Below are 26,903 nucleotides of genomic sequence, written 5' to 3' on the forward strand. Positions count from 1 at the left end.
ATATCTTCTATCCCAGCAGCTTGGGAGGCAGAGGCAAGAGAATTTCGAGTTTAAGGTCAACCACAACAATTTAGAGAGGGCCTAAGCAATTTAGCAAGACCCTTTCTCAAAATAAAAAATAAAATGAGCTAGGGATGTGGCTCAGTGGTTAAGTGCTTCTAAGTTCAATTTCTGGTACCAAAGAATATAAATAAATAAATAAATATGTTTCCGCGTTCTTTGCTTTTAAAAGTATTTATTCAAGAATTTTGGAGCGTCTCTTGTCTACAAAGAAATTTTTTAAAAATAGGAAACAGTATAATTTAGGAATAAGATCAAGCATAGGAAACATTTCCATATGTAAATAACATTTAAAAGCATGTTAATTATGTCTCAATACTATAGTACATTCACAGTCACTCTAATAAATCTCAATACTGTAGCTAACTTTAAAAAAAAAATGTTTAGGGGCTGAGGTTGTGGCTTAGCTCGCCTAGCGTGTGCAAGGCACTGGGTTCAGTCCTCAGCACCACATATAAATAAACAAATAAATGAATAAATAAAATAAAGATATTGCATCCAACTACAACTAAAAATATTTTTTAAAAAGCAGAGGACTCATAATAATAATACTTGGTACATGTCATTTAGAGAAATCTAGGAATTCACTAATGCATGTAAAGCAGTTTTGTCCTCTTAAGTGCAAATGTTAAGTCAACATATTACTTACATTTTAAATTTTTATTTAGGATTTACGAAAGATTTTCATTTTTAAATATGACTGAAAAATTTTAGTACTTTCAGCAATTACAACAGAAGATTCCCTTTTGGGATTTCTTTCTCCATATTTGTTTCATAAAGCAGAATATTCTATAATTAGCATTTTTAATATTTTTTACATTTTACTATTTCTGCTTTTTCTTATTTATTCTTTGCTGAGTTGTATTCAGAAAGCTTTCTAAGAAATGGCTTTCTTTTTTTTAATTGATTTATTTTAATTAGGTATATATGACAGCAGAATACATTTTGATTCATTGTACACAATTGCAGCTCAGCTTTACATTTCTAAGGTTGTACATGATGTAGCATCACACCATATGTGCGGTCATACATGTACCTAGGGTACTGATGTCCATCTCATTCCACTATCTTTCCTGCCCCCATGCACACTTCCTCAACTTCCTCCCTTCCCTCCCCTTTAAAGCAATTTTTACTGTGCTGAGGATGTAGCCCCAAACAAGACAGATAAGGTCTGGAATGTTATTTAAAATTCTGGTAAAGGGCTAGGGTTGTAGCTCAGTGGCAGAGTGCTTGCCTAGCACGTGTGAAAGATAATAAATAAAGGTATCCATCTACAACTACAAAAAATGGATTTTTAAAATATTTTTTATTTGTAGTTAGACACAATACTTTTATTTATTTATTTTTATGTGATGCTGAGGATCAAACCCAGGGCCTTGCACGTGCTAGACAGGTGGTCTACTTCTGAGCCACAACCCCAGCCCCCCAAAAATGTTTAAAAAAAAAATTCTGGTAAAGAGAAACCTAACAAATACATAACTAAATATTGGCAAAAGTGGCATGCACCTGTAGTCCCAGTTACTTTGGGGCTAAGATGGGAGGGTCATTTGAACCATGTTGTTCAGGTCCAGCCTGGGTAACACTACAAGACCCTGTCTCTTTAGAATACAAAATTTGGTGTGTGTGGGGAGGGAGTCATGAGGGGGCCTGGACAGTCTTCTTCATCTTGGCACATTTATATAGCATGTTGGGTTTGTAAAATAAACGCAAATTACTTTTCTGAATATGTATTTTCATTCTTTCTCGAAGTATACCTGTTGAATATATTTTAAGAAATGAAATTTCTCTTTTTTTTTTTTAAGTTTTAAAAATGAGATGCTTGGGAGCTGGGGTTGTGGCTCAGTGTTAGTGCACTTGCCTAGCATCCGTGAGGCACTGGGTTCGATTCTCAGCACCCCATACAAATAAATAAAATAAAGGTCCAACAACAACTAAAATTAATTATTAAAAATGGGATGTGTGGGTCAGATTAGGTCTTCTCAACCTCCATGTTACTAACACTTTGAGTCAGAGAATTCTTTGTAGTGGAAACTGTTCCATGTTTATGTGATGTTTAGCAGTTCCCATAGCCTCTGGATGTCAGTAGTGAAAACCAAGCACTGCTCCCTGTTGAGAACCATTGGGTTAGTAGAACCCAATGAAAATTGCTTCTCACATATTAGATTATTACATTTCTTTAAGAAATATTCATGTTTTAAGTAGTACTTCATTTTAGAGAAACTCTTAACCCAAACTTAAACTTACAGAATTGGGTTTTTTGTTTGTTTGTTTTTGATAGGACCAGGAATTGAACCCAGGTTCCTGTACATGCTAGGCAAATGCTCTACCACTAAGCCACATCCACAGCCCATACTCAAAGAATTGTTAATAAGAAAACTACTAATATTATTATATATTCCCAAACTTCAAATGTAAGGTGTTTTCATGTTGAATTATATTAAGTGTAGATTATGTCGCCTTGTCAAAAACTGTAGTTTTTATAGACTTTATAAATACCCAGCTGAGGTCACTGTTAACTGTGGAGTCAGGATCATCAGAACCGGGAGACATTACTGAAAGAGGTCTATTTTATAATGTGTTTCAAAAGCCAGGTGGCAGCATGGCATGGTCATGTCTGTCATACCTGTAATTCCAGCTTCTTGAGGAGGACAGCAGATTAGAGATCAGCTTGAGCAATAGTGGGACCCTGTCTAAAATAAAATTTTTAAAAGGCTGGATGTTTAGTTTGTTGGTAGAGTACTTGGCTGACGTGCAAGGACCTAGTTTCCATTCCAAAACAGGTAGTGATTAGGCGGACAGCTTGGGGTATCACAGTGATAGAGCACTTTCCTAGTACGTTCAAGGCCCTGGGCTCCATATCCAGTACTGCCAGAACAACAACAAAACCTTATGTCAGTTACATAGTTAAAGAGATCAGGGTTACATAGTTAAAGAGATCCCCAAGAGAGAACTGGGCATCCAAATCCCTTTATTTGTACAGCAAGTTTTCTTTTGTTCCTTAGGATTGATCCCAGGAACACTGTACCACTGAGAAATCCCCACACCCCTGCTTCCCCATCCCTCAACCCTTCCTTTTAAGATAGGGTCACACTAAATTGCCCAGGTTGGCCTTAAATGGGCAGTCCTTCTTACCTCAGCCTCCTGAATAGTTGGGATTTATGAGTGTGTAATGCTGTGCTTGGTGTTGTGGATGTTCTTGTTTAGTGTTTTCTAGTTCCAGGATGATACTGTCTCTTCAAAATTACCCAACTATAAAGACTACACGGGATTACATGGTAGAATTTCATGGAAATTGCTTCAGGTTAAGGGGAAGAGAATGGGGGCAGGGAGAGAACAAATTATAGTATTAAGTCAGAATGAAAATATTGTATTCTAAATTGGGCTTTGATAAATTGGCTTAAGATATATCTATATTAAGGTCATAAACATGTATATATGTGAACTGATTTATTAAAAAGTTAGTGGTTATTATTTGACATTTGAAGTCTCCAAGGTTAAGTATGTAATATTTTCTATATTCTGGTTATCTTCATTTCTTCTCAGGTGTCTTTGCTGTTAACATCATTTAAAAGGAACATTCATTTTTTCTTTTCTTTTCTTTTCTTTTTTTTTTTTTTTGCAGTACTGGGAATCAAATCCAGTGCCTCAGTCATTTGAGGCAAGCGCCATTATCACTGAGCTATGTCCCATTCCAAGGATTCTTTATTTGCTTTGATGTAAAGTTATTTAGTCATCCCTCTACTCTGTTCTAAGTTACTATACTCTTAAAATTTTAACTATACAGCTGTTCAACTGTAGAGAGTAAATACAGGTACTTCTTAACTTCCTGTGGAGTTATGTTCCCATAAACCCACTGGAAATTGAAAATATTATATGTTGAAGACACAGTTAAGGGCTAGCGTTGTAGCTCAGTAGAAGAGCGCTTGCCTAGCACTTGGAGGCCCTGGGTTCAATTCTCAGTACCACATAAAAATAAATAAGTTAAATAAAGGTATTGTCCATCTACAACTAAAAAAAATTAAAAAAATAAAATTCATTTAGTACATATATCCTACTAAACAGCATGGCTTAGGAGCATTGTAGCACACTGTAAACCATCATTACTTACCCTTGGGAATATGTGGCTTGCTGACACTACCCAGCATTGCAGTAGAGTGCTGTATTGCATATTGCAGACCCAGGGAAAATTAATAAAAGTTTGAAGTACAGTTTCTAATGATATGATGATGTGTATCACTTTCCTATCATCATAAAATGTAAAAGTTGTAAATTGTATTATCATAATTTGGAGACCATTTGACTCAAATAATGTACTGTGCATGATATTTAAGAGAAATTTGTGTCTACTGTACATGTCACATATTTGATAGACAGCATCTATGTTGTTAGTTGTTGGGCCTGGCATAGGGTACTTAGTTTTGAAACAAGGAATTAGTATTTACTATGATCAACTTAATGGTTACATTCTTCTTAGGTAAGAAAACAAACTTAGGCAAAAACACAACTGTTAACACACAGCATGGATCAGCAGTAGAAATGGCTGTGGAGACTACCATTCCCAAGCAAGGACAGAACCTATGGTAATGTGAGCATTCATCTGGTTGCTCTTTCTTTTTTCTTTTTTTTTTTCTGAAGTGTTAAGGAAGAAAATATTTAGTATAATGACATCTAATAAGAACATTTCGTGTTACTTTGAATTTTTGAATATTAAAACTGTTTTAAAAGCAGATTTGATTTTCTGATAAGCAGATATTTGTATTTCTCCACATTTGGAATTTGATTTTTCCCTCTGTAATAACTTTGTATATTATATAATATCTTATAATATTATATAAGATCTTATATGGCAGTAGAGAAGCTCTTGAATCTGGGAACAGAGGATTTAGGATATTCCTGAATTAGGTTTTATTAATTCATTCAAGTTTATTAATTTGATAATTATACTTTTTATAAACTATATAACAAATTTATTGATTAAAACTTATTAAATAATAGAAATAGTACATCCAGTAGCCTTCCTTTTTGCATAGTTGTGCTTTTTTAGCAAGAAACTAGGTTTTGAGAGGGCCCTTCTAATTCCTTTAACTGCATTAGCTGTGATCAACTGACTTTTCGTCTTTCAGGTATAGGTTTTCTTTTTGAAGTTATGTGGACATATATTTCTATTAACTTTATAAAATTTTCCATAGTACTAAAGAAACACTGGCTCCAGTGTTATGATAAAGCTGACAATTGGCATCGTGGAAAGAGTGAATTATTTATTCTAATTGTAGATATTAGACTGTAAACAGGTTTAGGATTTTGCTTTTACAATTTCCACCACCAACACTTGATCCATTATTGTTTGATGGCTTTTCAGAGTTGTAAGATCTTTTGCCTCTACAGGTTTTTATGTGATAGTCAGAAGGAATTGGATGAGTTGCTAAACTGCCTTCATCCTCAGGGAATAAGAGAAAGTCAACTTAAAGAGAGACTAGAAAAGAGGTAAGGATTTTTCTCTTGCTTCTCACATCTTCTCTTCAATAGTAGGTATAAATATCTGAGGAATATTTTAGGTTTTGCTTATAAAGTAAAAATTTAAAAATTTCTGTAACCCTTGGATGTTCATATTTTTGGTGCATCATGCTTATCTGGAAAAAATATACCTTTAAATCATATATAATACAGGCTAGCAGGATTTCTTATTGAATAATGCTTGCCCTGTATAAAGCTGTTAGCCTCATTGTAATTAGGCACTCTTGCAAACGTAGTACCAGATGGGTTGGTTTTTTAAAGTATTCCGTTCATTAAGCTGGTGCATTGGCACACCCCTCTAATCCCAGCAACTCTGAATGCTGAGGATTGCATTTTTGAGGCCAGCCTCAGCAATTTAGCAAGGCTCTTAGCAGTTTAACAAAACCCTGTCCCAAAATAAAAAGGGGTAAGGTTGTAGCTCTGTGGCACAGCACCCCAAGTTCAATCCCCAGTACCAAAAAAAAAGTGTTTTGTCAAGATTCACCATAGCCCTAAAGTGGAATGTAAATACTCATCATGTGGATAAACAAAATATGGTATTTCTGAATGATGGGATATTATTTAGCCACAAGAATGGAATGAAGTGTTGTTACAACATGGATGAACCTACAAAATGTAAGGTTTGAATGAAAGAAGCCAAATATAAAATACTAGGTATTTTATGGTTTCTTTTATATGAAACATCTAGAAGGGGCAACTACTTAGAAACAGAAAGCAGATTCCTCATTGCCAGAGAATAGGGGAGGGAATATTAGGACTGTTAACATGCATGAGTCTCTATTTAGGGTTTTGGAAATGCTTTAGAGCTTGGTAGTTGTGATAAATCCCATAAAACAATACCTTTTTTAAATGGTGAATTTTATTTTATATAAATTATATCTTTTTAAAAAAAGCTGGGCCTCATTGAATATACCTGTAATCCTAGGTATTTGGGAGGCTGAGGCAGGAGGATTACAGGTTTAAGGCCAGCCTGGGCATGCTAGTGATACCTATCTCACAATAAAAAGGACTGGGGATATAGTTCAGTGGTAGAGTTGTTGCCTAGTATGCATGAGGGAGGCCCTGGATTTCATACCCAATATGAGAAACAAAACAAAATTAAAATCCACAAAACCAGTCTTGTTTTCAAAATAGCATCCATTTCATTTAGAGTTTTTTTGATGCTATTTCTGTTGTATCCACTCTTTATATCAAAGGCAGGATAAGGGTTTTTGACTTAAGGCTACTTCTAATTTCCGACCACATATTTATTTTCATGGCTGAATCCAGAGTTCGTTCAACAGATAAAAATACCTTTTAGTACATACTCTATGGTATTGCCAAACTTTTTGGACTGGTGATAGGTATATCGTATTAATTTTATTCCATTGCTTAATATGTTCATTAATTAAAATTATGCTCAAAATCATGTTTCTTAATACAAGTGTATCTTGTCAATTTAAGAAAGACAAAGTGTTAGTACCCAGAACCACAAAGAAATACAGATCTATGAGGTTCCTCCTCTTTGGTCAAAGTATTTTTATAGGCATATGAGTAGATTGAGAGGACCTGTTCTATTCATTAAATGCAAACAGATCAAAACTTCTTGTTCATGGTTAGAGACTATCAGGATTAAAGATGAAAGCTAGATGTGGTGAAAGCCAGCACTTGAGGAGGCTTAGACAGGATGATCTAGAGTTCAGTGCCAGCCTGGGCAACATACTGAGACCATGTCTCAAAGTAAAAACTTTTTTTCTTTTTTTTTAACTGAATATTTTTAGAATTCCTTGGAGCTAGGGCCAGTGGCACACATTTAAAATCCCAGCAACTTGGGAGGCTGAGGCAGGGGGATTGCAAGTTCAAGGCCAGCCTCAGCAGTTTAGAGAGACCCTGCCTCAAAATAAGAAGTAAAAAAGGCTGGGGATATATCCCAGCTGTAAAGTGCCGAGTTTAATCTTCAGTACCAAAAACAAAACAAAACTAAAAAAAACTTGTTTGCTTTGTTCTGAAATTCTGTTCTTTTCTTTATAGTACTGGAGATTCGAGCCAGGAGTGCTTTATCACTGAGCTGCATCCCCAGCCCTTTTTATTTTTTATTTTCAGACAAGGCCTCACTAGGTTGTTAAGGCTGCCCTTGAATTTGAAATCTTCATGCCCCAGCCTTCTGAGTCACTAGGATTATAGTCGAGTGCTGGCTTGTTTTGAACTCTAAAAAAAAAATTTTTTTCTTTAGTTGTAGATGGACACAATACCTTTATTTTATTTATTTTTATGTGGTGCTGAGGATCAAACCCAGTGCCTCATACGTGCTAGATGAGCACTCTACCACTGAGCCACAATCCCAGCCCCTTCTTTTAAACTTTTTTAAGGATACCAGGCAGTTTGGCATTTGTTTCCTATTTAAGTGACATCATGTTTCTTATAATTGAATTGCACTTTTATTTCTGTATAATATTCCATAAATCTGTATAATATTAGTGAATTCACCCTAGTTTGTCCCTTCTTTTGGTAGTGATTATTTGAGTTGTTTCCTCTTGAGGGAGACCGGGGGATAGGATAATGTTTCATGAGCCATTTGAGGTTCTGATTTGAAAACCAAAACATACATACTATTTACAAGAAAATATGTAAAGGGATGGGAATGTAAATAAAAGGGTGAACAAAAGTATATGAGGGCAGCTAGAAGCATAAGAAATAAGATTTTTATATTCATTGACTATAAAAATTAACCATGTACTTAGCCACAAAAGCTCAACAAATTTACAAACATTGACTTTAGGATATTTTCTCAGATTGCAGTAAAGTTAAAATGAATTCTTCATTAATGGCCAAAATGATCTTAACTGCCACTGAGTTAAGTATATTCCTAGATGACACTTGCATCAAAGGAGAAAATGAAAGGGAGGTTCTGTAGCATCTGGAAATCATGAAGGGAGAAACCAGCGTGACATAGCGAAGGTACATCCAAGGAAAATAATATAAAAGTCTTTATTACTAAGACAGAGAGAGGAACTTTGTGTTCAGCTCGAATAACATGAGCTTTAGTGTTTATTTTGTAGGAAGCCTACAGGAAAGCGTGTGGCCCCTGAGGTAGAGTGCCTGATAGGAATCTATTGCTGGGACCTGAAAGGGTTAATCTTCAGTGTGAGACTAAACTCTACTGAAGTTACTGTGTAGTTTTGGTCGTACATTGACATTTCTTTGTGTTGTGATAAGTTTTAAGCAGACAATTTAAAGTCATCCCAGTTTGGTGGCATTTTCTTGGAACAAACAATCAAGTGCAGGTTCTCCAGAGGAGCACAGCACCAGCCAGGCCTCCAGCAGTTCCCATAGCTGACATTCCAGGAGAGTCCTGGGAAACAAGTCACAAAATGCACAAATCAGGTGTCATGAGTGAGAACTAGGAAAGGCATTGTTTACCAGACACCAGAATTAGCCAACACAGAATAAAATAATTGTTTTTAGAATGAAGCAAGAATTAAGAAAAATTTGAAAATTGTGTACCTAAAACATGAGACTGACTAAAAAACAATAAGGAGAAAATAAGTTTTGTAGAAATAGAACATGTCATTCAAGTAATTGAAATTTAAAGAATATCTTCAAATACTTTTTTTTTTCTTTTTCTTTTTTTTTCCAAATACTTTTTATTTCCCCCTTTCCTTTGCCCCAATTCTTATAGGTACCAGGACATCATTCACTCTATTCATCTAGCTCGTAAACCAAATTTGGGTCTAAAATCCTGTGATGGCAACCAGGAGCTTTTAAACTTTCTCCGGAGTGATCTCATTGAAGTTGCAACAAGGTTACAAAAGGGAGGACTTGGATATGTGGAGGAAACATCAGAATTCGAAGCCAGGGTAAAGAGTATAAAAAAAAACACTTTGAAAGCTGTTACCTAGAAAAATACAGTTTGAAATTGTTTCTTGATACTGTAATTGACTTGCCAAGATAACCCTAGAAATCATGTTTGGGTTTGTCCTGAGTGTTATGTATACAACCAAAAATTGTTTAAGTATGTTATTTTTCCCTTTGTTATCTTTTGCTGATTTCCAGAAAAAAATCTAGTAGTCTCCTCAGAACCTTTGTTTGAAAAGAGCTTATCTAATTTACCTGAATGAAAACTGGCTGTCAAGCCATGGTCATATAACATTTCTTTTTTTGTGTGTGTGGTACTGGGGATTGAATCCAGAGCCTTGGCAAGCACTCTATCAAATGAGCTATATCACCAGCCCATCATTTAACTTTTCTTTCCATTATGATACCTGTGCTTCAAATTGTGAAATGTGTCTGAATCCTACTTGGATCCATTCTGTATACTCTATCTGCTGAGTTAAGCTATGTTTAGTTGGGTGTCACTTATGCTAATTAAGTGAAGTATATTTTAAGTCCCATTCACAGTCCTGATGTGTGAAAGGATCCTTAAGAAGTATAAGTAAAGCTGTTTCAAGAGACCCCTTGTTCCATGTTACATAGGTCTATGTACCAAAGCTGAAAGAGAAGACTGGCAAATGCTATCAACTGTTATTGTAAGATGTGTTTTTCCGATTTTAAATCATAAAGTCCACATAATTCTAGATACTAATGTTTGTGGATCTTTTCAAATTATAGTCAGTCTTCTAACCATGGGCTCCACATCTGTATTCAACCAACCACCGATCAAAAATGTTTGGGAAGGGGCTGGGTTTGAGGCTCAGCGGTAGAGCACTTGCCTAGCACGTGCGAGGCCCTGGGTTCGATCCTCAGCATCACATACAAATAAATAAATAAATAAATAAAATAAAGGTATTGTGTCCAACTACAACTAAAAATAAATATTTTAAAAAAATGTTTGGGGAAATTTGTGACTGTACTGAACATGTGGAGATTTTTTTCCCCTTGTCTTAAATTCTAAGAGATATTTATGTAGCACTTACATTGTAATAGGTTTCATAAGTCATTTAGAGCTTAATACATGGAAGGATGTACAGGCTGTATGCAAATACTGTACCCCTTTATAAAAGGGACTTACACTTTCATGGGTATTAAGGAGTGTTTGTGTTGGGAGGTGCATCTGATAGTGTGGTGTATTTTTTTTCCCCCCTTCTTTTTCCTTTTTTGAGGTGGGGTCTCATGTTGACCAAGCTGGCCTTGAATTTGTGATTCTCCTACCTCAGCCTTATGACAAATTAGAACACTACACATGACCACATCTGGCTTTTTGGCTTGTGTATTCTTACAGTTGTAAAGTTTGGTACATCTTTTTCATTTTCCCTAATTTGTAAATATCAATCCTTTTTTTTTTTTTTTTTCATGGTCTGCATTTCTTTTCTTTGTTATCAGAATTAACAAATTACATATAATGTATTGCATATGTAAGTTTTTCCTTTTAACTAGTCTAGTGATGAATCCTTGGTACATTTTCTAGAAAAGCAGATTTAAATATATTTGTGGTTCTGAATGATACTTGAAGACTTGTTGAACCTAAGTGATTTTGTTATTTTCCAGTACTACATATTTATTTCATGTCAGATGGGTGATATGGTGAGGTTGTAACAAGAGAGAGGCACATCTCAGAACAGTGTGAACATCCAATCATAACCTGAAAAGTAGCTGTATGCATACTTTTTAAAATTTTAACAAATTTTTAACAAATTTTTAAAAATTTTAACAAATGCTCATCAGTTGCCTACACTGCTAAATGCAGACCTCTTTCTTAGTGACATTGAGTTATATCTCTTTTTAGCTGTAAAATGGAATTTCTAAATTGGTATGCCTTCTGTGACAAGATAGTGTGCAATGTGTAAGAGCATGATTTATTTGTGAAAAACTGTCATTTGATAGATAATTTCTGAATTATTATAAAGAGAAGATAATAACTTGTATATACACTAACTCAGAATATTTTCACTAAGCATCAAGTAGAACAGTTTAAAATCTTTTCACCAAAAATACTTTTATTGTTGAAAGACTGCCCAAAACTTAGTTTATTTAGGCTTTTAATCAAGAAACCTAAAGCTTCCAATTAGAACTTCTAGCTAGCATGAGGTGATCAGGTTAAACCCTTATAATAAGAATAACTTTAAGGGGCTGGGGTTGTGGCTCAGTGGCAGAGCACTTGCCTAGCACGTGCAAGGCCCTGGGTTTGACCCTCAGCACCACATAAAAATAAATAAATAAATAAAAAATAAAGGTATTGTGTCCAGCTATAATTAAAAAATAAAATATTTAAAAAAAAAAAAAAGAAAGAAAAAGAATAACTTTTAAGTTTTGACCTGGGCTGGGATTGTGGCTCAGTTGTATGGCGGTTGCCTAGCATGCGTGAGGCACTGGGTTCGATCCCCAGAACCACGTAAAAATTAAAAATAAAGGTATTATGTCCATCTATAACTAAAATTAATTTTAAAAATTTTTTTTAATATTTAAAAAAAAAGTTTTGACCTATACATTCTAATCGAGGGAATCTGCTGGCCTCCATCAGCAGAGCACACAAACAAAATGAGTAATGAGAAGCATATCCAAAGTGAGTACAAAGTATCCTATAAAATGCATGTGCTTGTATTTTCAAGGGGAATAATGTCTAATTCCCAAAGAGCATTCAGTGTAGTAAGGGGCACAGAAACAGATAGGAGTTCATTAACCCACAAGGACAGCGAAAGAAATAGAGTCCTGTACCCTGGAATGAAATGCAGGCTTCATGGACCAGGTGGTATCCAGGCCAGACCAGGAACATGAATGAATTTTGATGTCTGTGAGGAGGGATCTGCAGGGCTGGAGAGGAAAAACAAATTAAGACACCAAATCACCGACCTAATGACTATTCAGACGACAGTGGAATGTTTGTACTGGGTGAAGGGATGTACTCGAACAAGCTTTGCATAGAACAGAGAAAGACTTCAACAAGAGGGCCAGTGGAGGCCCCATGTGCTGTTTGTGGAGGTGAAGTAGCTGAGGGTCAGTCTGCAGGTCACTCTCCATCCCAAGGCCCTAGTTCCCTGGAATCAAATCTATGAGCAAGAATCTTCCTTTGTGTAAACTGTCTCTTCTTCAAACAGTAAAACAAACACAAGCACATAAAACAAAATTCAAAAGAATAAGAATCAGACTGAACTTTGACCCCTCGTACTTCACTTGTGTCCTTTCTGTCATGTTAGTGAGACAAGGTTTGCTTTGTTACACTGATTCACTTGCTGCAAGGCATTTAGCAGTCATGCTCCTATTATGTCTCCCCCTCAAAACAGTAAATACCATGCAAAACAAGCACCCAAATAAAAGGCAGCATCAGCTTAAGGATCTACTGTAATATTACTACACAATCCTAGCAGATTTTAACCCTTTTCTGGCCCATTTACAAAATACGTGAACTCTGTAATACTCTGGAAACATTACAAACGTTGCTTTAGATTTCTTTTCTTGAAGAAGTTAAGTCTTGAAACAGCAAATTTACATATTTGTTTACACTACCATGGATGGGTAATTATCACAAAAGGCCTTCGACCAAATTTTTTCTTCCCTGAAGAGTTTTGTAAGTTTTCTCCTCAGGTTGCAGTTTCCCCCTCAGATCTTAACAGACTAACAACTGGGGAAATACATATAAAGTCATATAGAAATTTAAAAAATTAAAAACCAAGGAAGAATCTGTCATCAAACTAATAGTCTAAACTTTGTTACAACCTCCCCTCCTCAAAAAAAAAAATTTAAAAACCACTTCATTTACAAAGCTATAGGTATTTTATAAAGTACTCAAGTAATTAACAGTTTATAAAAATTGGAGGAAATTTTTGGGTGGAAACAAAACAGTGACTCATTCTCCCGTAAATAGTTCTTCTAAAATGCCACATCCACATAGGAACATTTGGCCAAACTGTCTGCAGGGCGCTACCTTGTAGGCCAGACCCCTCTCAGGTCAGCTTCAGAGGCTCAGGCATGCTGGCAAATGCCAGCTCCAGGCAGGCCAAGGACCCCTGAGGGACTTTGGCCGGCATTTTGTGCTGCAGGCTAATGTCCTCCAGCACCTGCCATCAATGCCTCAGCTGTGTCAAGCGCTTCTGCACCAGCGCTCATTACCGCCGCAGTTCACTCCTTAGTTCAGAGGTGTCCTCTTTGATAACTTGTGCTGGTTACTGGACAGACAGCTGCAGTCTTTTTTGTAGGAAAAAACATTCTGTCTTGGAATATGCAGAAACTTCTGGCTACACTAATATACATCAATTCAACTTTCTTCTTGATTGGCGCCATTGACTTAATCCCAACTCAAAATAATCCAAGCCAACCTTGAGTGATGACTCCCAACTCCACCAAGTGCTGTTAGAAGTTCTCAGAGTTCTAGGAGCTACCTGAAGAAACAGAGCCCGGCCCTGCAGTCCTAGTGGGGTTGCCCCCTCCCCCAGAGTGGAATCTGGATCTGAGAGCATGATTTTGATGATGTGATTTAACTCCTGTTTTCTCATCAAGTAACTAAGCCAAAAAAACAGTAAATTTTGATTTTCCTCAGTTTGTCTTTGCATTAAGACTATAGTTTACACTTGGTAGGTGCTCAGTATTATCAGATGAGTGAGTTCTGTAACTCTTGAAGTGAGTGAGATTTCAGCATTCTATGTATCCTATCACTGGGGGAATGGAAGTAGTCAACTTTTAAATGTATACTCCATCTAGTGAACTAAGAAACACAGGTGGTAAATTATGTTATGTGGCCTTTTGATATTTTAGTCTAGGTTGATTTGAATTTAAAGATGACTTTGTTTTTCTTGCAGCCTTTTCTCAATCTAGTTTTTAAATTATTTCTTGTAGGTCATTTCATTAGAAAAACTAAAGGATTTTGGTGAGTGTGTCATTGCCCTTCAGGCCAGTGTCATAAAGAAATTTCTCCAAGGCTTCATGGCTCCCAAGCAAAGGAGAAGAAAACTCCAAAGTGAAGATTCAGTAAAAACTGAGGAAGTGGATGAAGAGAAAAAAATGGCAGAGGAAGCAAAGGTATTTAGTTATTAAAGAACATAGGGGTTTTGTTGTTGTTGTTGTTGTTAATATTTTTTAGTTGTAGATGGACACAATGCCTTTATGTTCTTTATTTTTATGTGGTGCTGAGGATTGAACCCAGTGCCTCTCATATGCTAGGCAAGTGCTCTACCACTGAGCCACAACCCCAGCCCAGAAATGTAGTTTTTGATTATGTGAGTGTGAATTTTTTGTTTTGGTTGTAAATGGATACAATACCCTTCATTTTATTCATTTATTTTTTATGTGGTGCTGAGAATCAAACCCAGTGCCTCACATGTGCTAGGCAAGCACTCAACCATTGAGTCAGCACCCCAGCCCCTGTAATTTGGTTTTGAAATAGTCTTACCTTACAGTTTTTAGCTACTTGTGACATTACCCCCTGATCCTGTATTCCTTTTTTAAAAATCACTTTTGCCAAATTTGTGGTTTTTAAAGCTTTCTACAGCTGTGAATAATGGTCAGAGTATGTGTATCTTCTCCCCAAAAATGTGGTAAAAATATATACAATGTGGAATTCCCCATTTTTTATGCTGTGTTGTTAAGTGTATACCTCCCTAGAACTTCTCAGCATAATGTCTTCAAGTTCATTCATGTTGTATAGCACATGCCAGAATTTCCTTTGGGTTCTTTTGATGTTGTTGTTGTTTGTTTTAATTTGTTCAATTAGTTATACACAACAGTAGAATGCATTTTTGACAAATTGTACACAAATGGAGCACAACTCTCATTTCTCTGGCTGTACGTGATTCAGAGTCACACCAGTAGTGTAATCATACACATATAGAGAGTAATAATATATGTATTATTACTTCTCATTCTACAGTCCCTCCCATCCCCACAACCCCACCCCTCCCCTCACTTCCCTCTGCACAATCCAAAGTTCCTTCATTCTTCCTTACCCTCCCTCCTGCTATGGATCAGAATCTGCTGATCAGAGAAAACATTCAGTCTTTGGTTTTTTGGGGATAGGCTTTCATTTACTTAACATGATAAGAATTTCCTTTGTTTTTAACCAATGTATGTTAATAGAAAACCACTTCTCTATCTAACAACACTTCTGACATGATGTGTGTGAGTTTTCTTCCACAGCAAGCAGTTCTCCGATTTTTTGTTGTTGTTCAGCTGAAGTTCATTTCTGACACTACTTGGGAGTTTGTATCAGGTTCCACAAGTTAATGAACTCAGTCCTATAAAACTGCTCTCTTCGATGCCTGTCACAAGTCCCTGTGCTAGCCGAAAGAGGGTTTTCATGACCCCTGCCTCAGGTTCAGTAGTTTGCTAAAATGGCTCAAGGACTCAGGGAAACATTTTTTTCTTAGGACAACTAGGTTACTATAAAGGCTACACCTCAGGGACAGCTGCATGGAAGAAGCATAGGGTTGGAAGGGCCTGGAGTTTTCACACCCTCTCTGAACAACCCCAGTTTCTCAGCACACCCATGTGTTCACTAACCCAGAAGCCCCTTCCTCATCCCTTACTGGAGTTGTAGGTAGGGCTAAAAGTTTCACGCCTCTAATTACTTGAGTCCTTTTGGTGGCCAGACCCATCCTGAGTCTGTCTAGGGGCCTCTATAACTAAAGAAAAATCAAAAAATTTCAAGGGTTTTAGGGTCATAGATGAATCCCAAATATTTCTTTTAATACCCCCCCCACACCCACACAATTTTATTTACTAATTCAGCCGTTGATTGGTACTCCGGTTGCTCTCTGTCTTAATTATTGAGTATACTGCTGCTGTGAACAAAGGCCTGCATGTATCTCTTCATATCTCTGTTTTTAATTCTTTTGAGATACACCAAGAAGTGGAGTTGTGGATGGAAGTGGAGTCTAATTTGTTGGAGGCCTGCCATGTGCTTCCCACAGTGGCTGGACCAGCTTCCACAAATTCTGTCAGCAGTTCTCTGGGTTCTGGTTTCTGCATGTCCTTGCCAGCACTCATGTCCTGTTTCTTTGATGGTTTCCATCCTAAGGGATAGAAGGTGCTGTCTTATGGTTTTGGTTTGTAGTTCCTTAATGATCAATGATAGGACAATCTTTTCGTGTGTTTATTCACCATTTGTTTTATCTTTGCAGAAATGTGTATTCAAGTCCTTTGCCCTTTTTTTTCTTTCTTTTTTTAAATCTTTAAGCTTTTATTTGTTTATTTTTATGTGGTGCTGAGGATCAAACCCAGGGCCTCTCACATGCTAGGCGAGCAATCTACCACTGAGCCACAACCCAAGCCCTCCTTTGCCCATTTTTAAATTGGGTTGTTTGGTTGAGTTGTAGGAATTCTTTGCGTGTGCTTGCTATTAATCTTTTATCTGATATGTGATTTGCAAATGTATTTTTCCATTCCCAGGGTTGTCTTTTTATTCTGTTGATAGTGCTCTTTGATGCATATTTTAATGCAACTCATCTGTGTTTTTTCTTTTGTTGCCTCCACTTTAGGTATCACATCCAAGAAATCATTGCCAAATTAAATGTCACAGAGCTTTCCTCCCTCTGTTTTCTTTTTATTTATTTATTTTTTTGTGGTGCTGAGGATCGAGCCCAGGGCCTTATGCATATAAGGCAAGCACTCTACCAACTGAGCTATATCCCCAGCCCCGTCTCTGTTTTCTTCTAATTTTACAGTTAGGTCTTTGATTCATTTTGAATTAAGTTTTGTAAAGGATATAGTAAGGATCCAACTTCAGGTGTTTTTTGGTTTTTTGGTTGTTGTTATGTAGATATCCATCCAATTTATTGGCTTTTTAAAAGTTTTAAACATAACATGCTCATTGTAAATAAATCAAACAAGAGGTTAAGTAAAAATATATAACTGCCATCCTAGCCTCACTACCCAAAGATACCACACTGTTTAATAACCCCTAATAGTTTGATGTGCTGTCTGTTACAAAGAGAGTTTTTATTAGATTTTCACAGAATGGAATCCTTCTATCCAAACATTCAGTACTTTGCACTCATCAACATATTCTGGGCAATTATTTGTCCCTTCTCTGTTGGTCTGTAGTGATCTCCCTGGTGGGTTTTTTATTTTCTTCTGTTTTTTTGCGGTGCCGGGGATCAAACTCAGGGCCTTGTACATGCTAGGCAAGCACTCTACCACTGAACTATATCCCAGCCCCATGTTGTTCATTTCTGCTAATGAGTATGAAGTAGTCTCCCATTTCCCGTTATGAGGATACCTAGCAGTTCCATTTTTGTCTGTTTTGTACATTAGATTTCTGCTTAAAATACCTTGTGAAGAAAAGAATTTGAAAGACAAGTCCCAGTTTATCCAGTGCAGAATACTGATCCCTAATTGTAGATTTTCCTGGTTCCCTTTTCTTCTTTCACAAACATCTGATAAAGGCATAACTGTGCTAAGTCATGGAGATTTTAAAAACTATAAATCCTTGTCTTCAAGGTACTCGGTGTGAGTGTGAGACGGAGCAGGCAGGCAGTTAATGTTCCTTGACTTACTGGGGTTTTAACCACATGTTGATACACCCATGGTAAAGTGGAAATAATGTTGAATCGGAAACACTGTATGTCCCCGACTCAGTGCACGTAGTGGCAGCGCTCTAGAGCACAGCCTGCTCCCATTGTGAGCGTGTGGCTGGCTGAGCCACTGCCTCCTACCCAGTATCACAAGGGAACATCATCCTGTATTATTGCTAGCCCAGAAAAGACCCACAATTTAAGTGCAGTCTCTACTAAATCAGTGTCGCTTTCACTCCATCTTCATAGTCTGAACATTATAAGTCATACTATCATAAGTCGAGGGCTGTTTGTACCAACGAGAGAGAGTAGTACTTGGCTTGGCCTCTGAGGGATGCCCAGGGCCAGTTAGAGAAGACTTCCCAGAGGAGATCACGCAGAAACTGGGGGTTGAAAAATGAGCAGGAATTAATCGTCATGGCAGGGGTGCCAGAGGCCTTTTCAGATTCAACTCAAATCAGACTCTCTTGGTCACTGACAACTAATTCTGGTTTTGTTCTTCCAGTTTACACAGACACCACTCTCCTTTCAAAAACACCTCAGTTATTTGTACGTAGTAGTCATGTTCCCCCTGCTTTTCTTCTGACACCACAGGAGTCTCCCTGGATGTTCCCATGCCAAAAGTCCCATTTTCCCCTGCCATCTCTTTTCCTATAACATTTTCTTCTCCCTGAGAACTAACTAACAGATATAGAATTCCCATTAATCTCTTTTTGAGTACTAAAGCCCATGGTGAAATAACCTTCTTAGCTTGTCAGGTGAGACTAGTTCTTAGCTTAGGGAGAAAGTGAGCCCTCTGCAGGTCCAGACCCAGTGCAGGAATAGGAAGTTGGTAGGGCCTCTTGGAAAGTCAGTCACATCCACGGAGTGGCTCAGCTACCTTCTGCATTAACATGGCCTTAGGCCCTGCAGTTTCCCACCAAGGTCAGCTTTTTCCACTGTCCTTTGCTTTAAAAAAGTTTCCACTTAGCTAAGGCCAGGGTTTTTTCAGCTGGCACTAGGCCGTCGCATGAGTTTATGTCAGTCTCTAATCTGGGCCCCAGTTTCCTTATTTATGAAAGTAGATTGTCTCTCAAATCCCTTAATTAAACGGGAAAGATAATGTATATTTTGACAAAATCCTGGGGTTTTTTTTTTTGTTGTTGTTGTTGTTCTCTTTTTACTTTGGTTGCATTGCCCTGACAACCTGATTGTTTTTTTATTTTATTTTAATTTTTAAAATTTACATTTGCTCATTATTTTAATTATGCAGCTTTGTGGGGTATAGTGATAATTCATTACGTGTGTGCAGCATGTAATGATTGAATCAGAGTAGTTAGCATTTCTGTCTCCTTTAATTTTTTTCTAAAAAGTTACTGATTAGCATGATAATTGTACAAATTTATGGGGTACTGTGTGATATTTCAAATAATGTGGAACATTTCATGAGTGTTCATATCATTCTTATGTAGGTGCCCTGTGAATATTCTCTGTATGGTTCTACTTTTGGTGTATGTGCTACTGTAACTAGCACTGTTTTTCTATTTTGAATGGTCTTTTGTGGAAGATTGACGTGAAGTCTTGTTATATCCTTGCCAAGATAGGACAATTGCCTGTTTAATGTTAAACAAAGGCACTAATGGTGACTTAGATGTAAACTCCATTTTCCTTGATTCTGTTGCAGCTACTTCTGACCAGGGACTTAATTTATTTAAACATTATATGCTAGAGAATTTGATTTTTCTTTCCACTAGGATAATGTGTCTAGGCCTGGTGCCGTTGATGTACTCCTATAATCCCAGAAGCTTGGGAGGCTGAGGCAGGGGGGATGGCAAGTTTAAAGCCAGCCTCAGCAACTTAGCAAGGCCCTAAGCATCTTAGCAAGACCATTAAAAATAAAAGGGGCTGGAGATGTTGCTCAGTGGTTAAGCGCCCCTGTTCTCAATCTCCTTGGTACCAAAAGAAGAAGAAAAAGAATGTGTGCAGGCTCCTGCAGCACTTTAAGGTGGAGGGTTTTATAGGATGCCACAAGTATTAAGTATGGAAATGTTTTCATCTGGCCAGTGCTTATCTGTTTAAAAGCATTACTTCGAATGTAATGGATTTTTTGTTTTGCTTCTGTCTTTTGATGCACTAGGCTGGAATTGTGTGTAATTTGAGACTAGAATGTTTCCTCGAAACTTGAATATCTAATGTTTTTTCCCTCAAAAATAGAGGCTGGTTGGTCTCTGCTTTAATGAGTAACTCTGGAGACATCAGGAGATGCTCCTAACGTGTTAAGCATTAGATCAGAAATCTGCAGACCTGGCCCTAGATTTCTGTGAAGCCTTGGGCAAGCTTTCTTCCCATGTAAAGTAACTAGTGACAAGTGAATGTTATGCCACTGTTTGTAGCAGAAGCATTCTGAATTAACCAGAACATTGGAAACAACCCAAATGTTCATCAGCTGATAAATAAATAAATAAAATATCTCATATCTGAACAACAGAGTATTATTCAGCAACTAAATGGAACATTAATGAACCCAGAAATATAGTGAAAATCGACAGTTACAAAAAGCCACCTAATTACATGATATATTTTAAGTCTGTTTTTAAAAAGGTTAAATATGTTTATTGTTGTCAAGACCTCTTTGGATTTCTAAAATAATTGTAAAGAGGCCAGATGAGCTGTAGATGCCTGGTTTTATAATTGATGGAAATAACTGGGGAGTGAAAAGCAGTGCTGGGCAGAGCAGGACTGTATTCTCAGTGCCCTGCCTGTGACTACCCACTAGAGGACAGCCACACCCATCTGTGGTTGAGTCCCTGCCGCCTGGCAGTAGTGCTGTGTGAGAACTGACCTGCTGGGCAGCACAGTGAGCCTGTAGTTCCAGCTCCTGGGGAAGCTGAGACATGGGGATTCTAGACCAGCTTGGAGGAGACTGTTCTTCTGATGAGGAACCTGCAGTACTGTGTGTCAGATCTCTACTCTAGAGAGAGTGTGTGTGTAGGGCAGAGGGGGGACTGCAAGGCAGCTCTGATTGGTGAACTCAGATTTTACCAAGGAGCTCTGAGGAAGGAAGGAAAGAGGGAGGGAGGGAGGGAGGAAATTGTGCTTCTTTTTCAAAGCAAATGCTGAAACATCTGCAGAAGTTGGAGTAGAAGGAATGAGTCACTCTCCACTAGAACTTTAGTAGCCTCTGTTTAAATATAGATTGGTTTGTGTGTGTCTTTACACATAAGGCTTTCTGTGATTCTGTATTTGTGTTTCTGTAGGAAAGAGAAAGGACAGCTCTTGTTTCCTTCATCCAGCCTCTCACCACAGTCAAGCTAGCTCAACTTTCACTGTCCTCTTGGAAGCTGTTTTGTTTTTGTTTTTTTGAAGTAAAAATCAGGGCCTTCTGCACTGAACCTCAGAGCTACACCCCCAGCCCCTGTTCCTTACTTTTAAATGCTACTAAGTCTAAGGGGATAACACTGGAAGAGAGTGTCCCTGCCATTCCCCCTGCCTCCCTTTAATCTGTGTGCAACCTTTGGCAAGTTTCCCCCACCCCCGCCCTTCAGAGGCTTCTTTTCTATAAGATAAATGGGTAGATTGATGAAGCTCTACGAGACAAATGTCCTGAGAATTCTCTTGTTTCTTCACTCTTTCCTGGTCCCCTGTCAGTGTGTTTGAAGTCACTGTAGTAATAATTCCAGCCTGGTTTGCTCTTTCGTTTAGGTGGCATCTGCTCTGGAAAAATGGAAGACAGCAATCCGTGAAGCTCAGACTTTTTCCAGAATGCATGTTCTACTTGGGATGCTTGACGCCTGTATCAAGTGGGATATGTCAGCAGAAAATGCTAGGTGCAAAGTTTGTCGAAAGAAAGGTACATTTAGATCAAATTTGCTAACGTGGGTGTGCTGGGTACTAAGATCTCCATTCTCAAGATGTCTTCTCTCCCCAAAAGAATTCTGTATACAAAGATTTTTAGTATGGTGGGGCAGATTTACTTTCTCCTGAAGGTCTATCAGACGCTATTTTTTGAAATCACATGATGTTGGATCAGAGCAGGCCCTCTGTTCCTCAGTTTAGAGTATGCTATAAGAACAATTGATCTCCAATCTTCAGATTTCCACAACTAGCAAAATTAGTTCATCTAAAAATTTTTTTTTAATATTTATTTTTTAATTGGACACAATATCTTTATTTATTTTTATGTGGTGCTGAGGATCGAACCCAGGGCCTCACATGTGCTATGCGAGTGCTCTACCGCTGAACCACAACCCCAGCCCCAGTTCATCTAAAATTTGAAATCCAATTTTTGTCTTGGCACTTTATTGTCTGGAAGAAAAGATGAGTGCTTCCAGCAGAGGGCACTCTTTGTTCACTGTGAATGCCCAGAGTTGGCCCTTTTACCACTGTATCCTACAGAGCAAAGCATTTAGGGATGTTCACTGTTGAGATCTTTCAGGTCACCTGTGTACAAAAGGAGGTTCATGCCTAAAAGTCATGTGATTGACTTCTTAGTGGCTAAAGTTATTTAATTTCTAAGAAGGAAAAATTCTATACAATGTCATTCAATTGCTGTAAAACTGATATAGAATGAAAGTCAGAGAGGGGGAATTGACCATGCTGATTCATTGTATTTTCAGACGTCAGGAAACTAAATGACTTGGAGGACCTTACCAGACATGCATTGGAAAGCATTTGGGGTCAGAGAAGAGTAGCAAAGTTTCTAGCCATCACTTGATTTTTGCTGCCTCTTAGTAAATACTAATTGTCCTATCTGTGAGTAGATTTTTGGCTATAAGTTAGGAGATCTTATCCCTAAATCACCAATAGTCTGTTTTATGCTACATTTCTTTCCAGAAAATGACTGTGTTTTGAAAAGGCGGTAGCACTATACTAGAATGTTTGTTCTTTTGTGGTGTTAGCTGAGGGTCAGCACCTTGGCTTACTGCTCAGTGATTGTTGCTGTGCCGCCCACAGTGCTATACAAGTTTATCTCTTTGCAGGTGAGGATGACAAATTGATCTTGTGTGATGAGTGTAATAAAGCCTTCCACCTGTTTTGTCTGAGGCCGGCCCTCTATGAAGTACCAGATGGTGAGTGGCAGTGCCCAGCTTGCCAGCCTGCTACTGCTAGGCGCAATTCCCGTGGCAGGTGAGAATTTTTCTTCTATAAATAAATGAATGGAGAAATAAATTTCAGTTATTCAAATTGAGTGATTCCAAAGAGCTTTAAGTTCATCTTTTAGTACAGAGCCTGATCACTCATGGTGCTTCAATAGGAGTCAAAGGGCTCTGATCTGATTCTGGTTTAGTGTTGGTGTTTGTAGTTTTCTCTACCAGCCACATTCTCTTGTCTCCTTGATCCTACTTTCTTCTCAAGTGACAGTGCATCTCCTTTGCTGCCCCCACATTGTGCACACCTCACTTCCTGATTACTTTTACAACCAGCTGCTGCTCAGTATCTTCAAACTCATCACCTTCCCTGCCTGCACCTCCTGTTTCCCACATTTTGCTCTCACAATTAGAACTTTGGTGTCGACTTAGACAGGAGCTTTCTCCTCCCATCCTGTGTATTTATTAATTTGCCAGATGTTAGTAGTCCAGCGTCCAGGTTTCTTATGAAAAAGTTGCCTGCTCTCCACTCTCTGTGGTCCCTTTGGTTGTTTGTCTCTCCTACACCTCTCACGTGCAGTCCTTTGGTGGATTTGCAGCTCCTTTGTCTTAGCTCGTATCTTTCCCTTTCTTACCTGTCGAACTATTATGGTGATATCAGAATAGGAGGCAGTAAGGTGTTCTAAAACTTCCAATCTTTTCATTGCCTCTAGAATAAAGTCCAAACTCCCTTGCCTAAGACTTATAGCAACCGCAGCTTAGGTTTTGGGCCCTGGTGCCTGTGTGTGCCTGTTATAGGCTGCTCATTGCTGTCTCTTGGACTTTCCTCTGTTCAGCACTCCCAACTGAGTAAGCTGCCTTTGGCCTAGCTACATTTGCACTGTATTTATTTTTTAGTTTTAGGTGGACACAATATCTTTATTTTATTTTTATGTGGTGCTGAGAATCTAACCCAGTGCCTCATGCATGCTAGCCGAGCGTGCTACCACTTAAGCCACATCCCCAGCCCCTTGCACTGTATTTTTGAAAAGTTCTTCGTACATCCTTAGAGTTAATTGCTCCTCTTTGCTGGCTGAACTTTCCTTCTCTAAAACAGTACTTTGATGCCTGCATCTGATCATATATAGGGTTCCCTCCCACAAGATCATCAGTGCCCTGTGATTTGAGGTGCTGTTTTTTTTTTTTTTTTCTGCCCAAGTGTCAATACAGAAAACATAGGACCTTGTAAGGAAGAAAGACCTAATATTTACCAAATTAATACCATTGTTTTTTGCATTGAAAGTTGAGATTGTATAAAGGTAGCTTATAGGCACTGTAGCTTGGTCTCTTTTGCAAAGGGTAGAGCAGTCTGACCCTGACTCCACCTTAACAGTATGCCTGAGTTGTTTCTCACCCCATTCCAGCCACGCTGGAGAGATGAGACATGCTTCTCTGAAATCATGGGGCTTGGAACCAGCTGCTCTGAGCTGGGATTACCATTGCTTTGAAGTTATGGTCATCTGCAAGCTGTCTCAGCTCCTGGAAGGGGGCCATCAAGGTGGAGTAACACCTGTCTGGACTGTTTGTCTTTTTAGTCCATCCCAGAGTGGGGACAGCTTTTAGGACCTGAAATGTTACTTTATCTGGCTCTTTTTGTGAGACAAAAGTAATAGTGTTTTGCATTGTTTTGTGTGGGGAGGGGTAGGGTTGCATTTTGGTCTTAACTTCTGTTGCCATTGGTGTCCTATCCAAAACATTTGGGGCAGAGAAAAGGGAGGCATGCTTTTGAAGCCTCCTTTTTTAAAAATTTTGTGAAAAACTATCCTGATCTAGATTTAGGGTCTGTCCCCTTCTCACCAGATTAATCTATTCTGTGAAGAGAAAAAGGTTGCTGCGATCCCTGTGGGACGTCGGCTGTTCTCAGGATCACTTTGGGCTAGAACTGTTCTCTGTCTTTTCCTCCTCACAGGAACTACACTGAGGAGTCTGACTCTGAGGACAGCGAAGATGATGAGAGTGACTCAGAGGAAGAAGAGGAGGAGGAGGGAGAGGAAGATTATGAGGTGGCTGGCTTGCGATGTAAGTGTTCACTTTGTCCACATCATTGACCTCACAGTCTCCCCAGCTGACCTGGAAAGGCCAGTAGTCAATTGTCGATGCCAGCATCTTGCTGTCTTCCCTTTCTCCTGTGACTGTGGCATAACTGAGCAGCCATATGTTTAAATGAGTTTTCAAGATGCTGTTGCTAATCACCTGCCTCGTTGGAGGTGGGTGGCTTGGTCGTGAGAACACCAGCCTACGGCTGCTCAGGTTCGCAGGCATGCTTATGACAGGGTTGCCGACTCTGAACCCCTCCACATAAGGGACAGTGGATGAGTAGGCCTCTGGTGCAGCGCCACTTTCAGAGATGTACTTTTTTCTCTGGTAACAGTGATCATTTCTTCCCTAAAACACACAGGTCTATAGTTTTGCTAATTTGCAAAGAGAAGACTGTTTTTTCATGGCTTAAACAAAAGGATGTTAGGAAGGTTCAGATCTGTCCTCGCAGATGGGGGCCAGTAGTCTCGTCTGAGACCACAGCTCAAGATGGAGGAGATGGTACAGTTCCCATCTCACATCTCTTTATGGCAGCCCTGAGTGCTTGTGCTTGGTGTGAGGAGAGGTCATGTTTGACCTTCGCTTCCTGCACTGGTGCTGCCAAGATAGGAGGGCTCTAAGCTGGCACCTCCACTCCAGTCCTCCCACCATCCTCCCCCACACTTGGGAGGTGTCCTAAGTCTCACCTCCCTGTCTTATAGGACTCCTTTGCTTTGGTTACGAGGTGTTCTTTTCAGGTGTCCTGAAGTGTGTGAGCAGGTATTCCAGGATTCTGCAGTGAGGGCGCCAGTCGTGGCTTGGATGCACATCTGTCTGGACAGATTCTGAATATAGCAGAGTATTGGTTCTGTTTATTTTCAAAATGGTAATAGCTTTCAACTTCCACATTGTGGCTCGGAAAGGAATTGTCCCCTTTCTGGGGTTCTAGGGCCTCTACCTGCCAAAGGAATCTAGGGAGCATTTGGTACTTCAGAGCCTTTTTCTGTTTCACCTTTCAGGCCACCAAAGCTGTGGTTCCTTGGTGTGACTCAAGGGCCTGGCATTTGAGCCTCAGCTTCTTTCCCTTTCTTATTAGCCAAATCTTAAGCTAGAGGCTGTGAAATAGCCCATGGGAGGGGGGCAGTTACCATGGTCCAGAAATAGAAAAGAAAGCACTGGTGATTGGTTCTCTCAACACTGATTCTCTAAATCCGTCTTTGCCCAAATGTCATCTCCCCACTCGCCAGAATATTAGCAAGGAAAAGTCATAGACAGTGGGTTTAATGGAGAAGCCCTGAGCTGATCCTCGTGGAACAGTGCTCCCAAGGGCATGCTGAGGAGTGTCGGTGTGCCTGACATCCAGCCCCTGCTGCAAACTGGAGATGCTCGCAGCCTGGCTGCCTTCCTGCCTGTCCTCTCTCGGAGCTGCTAGGCAGGCTCTTGCAGTGCACTGTCTGGTTGTCAGAAATGCAAGAAGACAGGACTAGAGCAAGCCCTGAACTGGATTCAGAGAGGAAGGCTTGTGGCCCTTCACTGGTGTCTGCCTTTCTCTGAGAAGGTTGGATGGTGGGTGTAGGATAAGTCTGGGGATTATGAGACGGGCAGTTTCGTGATGAGGCTCTGTTTCGCATATAAGCACACACACACTTCGGCTGAGCTCGGGTCTTAGAAGACCAGGATTTTTTCTCCTGAGTCAGTTTGCAGTTGAATCCTTCAAGGCCTCATTCCCAGGAGCAACTGAGCAGGGTTGGGACAGAGACGTCTAAAAGGTCTTTGGGAAATTGAAGAGGGA

The 26,903-nt window shown here is 38.9% G+C and overlaps 1 protein-coding gene, 1 non-coding gene and 1 pseudogene across 4 annotated transcripts in view; 1 reads left to right on the top strand and 2 right to left on the bottom strand.

The window, feature by feature from the left end:
- Baz1b (bromodomain adjacent to zinc finger domain 1B) overlaps positions 1-26,903 on the top strand; it is an 81,887-nt gene that overhangs the window by 50,889 nt on the left and 4,095 nt on the right. For all 3 annotated transcript variants that reach the window (XM_046422833.2, XM_046422832.2, XM_046422830.2), the window contains exons 10-16: positions 4,535-4,640; positions 5,446-5,544; positions 9,233-9,410; positions 14,320-14,502; positions 21,672-21,819; positions 22,949-23,096; positions 25,005-25,114. In XM_046422833.2, coding sequence (XP_046278789.1) covers positions 4,535-4,640; positions 5,446-5,544; positions 9,233-9,410; positions 14,320-14,502; positions 21,672-21,819; positions 22,949-23,096; positions 25,005-25,114 — 972 coding nt within the window. The remainder of the gene's footprint in view (positions 1-4,534; positions 4,641-5,445; positions 5,545-9,232; positions 9,411-14,319; positions 14,503-21,671; positions 21,820-22,948; positions 23,097-25,004; positions 25,115-26,903) is intronic.
- LOC124078163 (small nucleolar RNA U13) lies at positions 11,056-11,148 on the bottom strand (annotated as a pseudogene).
- Positions 19,397-19,503, bottom strand: LOC124078161 (U6 spliceosomal RNA). Its single transcript, XR_006846828.1, has one exon. It is a non-coding gene; the product is annotated as a U6 spliceosomal RNA (small nuclear RNA).

This window comes from Marmota monax, unplaced genomic scaffold (assembly GCF_021218885.2).
Source record: "Marmota monax isolate L192 unplaced genomic scaffold, Marmota_monax_Labrador192_F-V1.1 WCK01_AAM20220418_F8-fsc00237, whole genome shotgun sequence".
Taxonomy (NCBI): Eukaryota; Metazoa; Chordata; class Mammalia; order Rodentia; family Sciuridae; genus Marmota; species Marmota monax.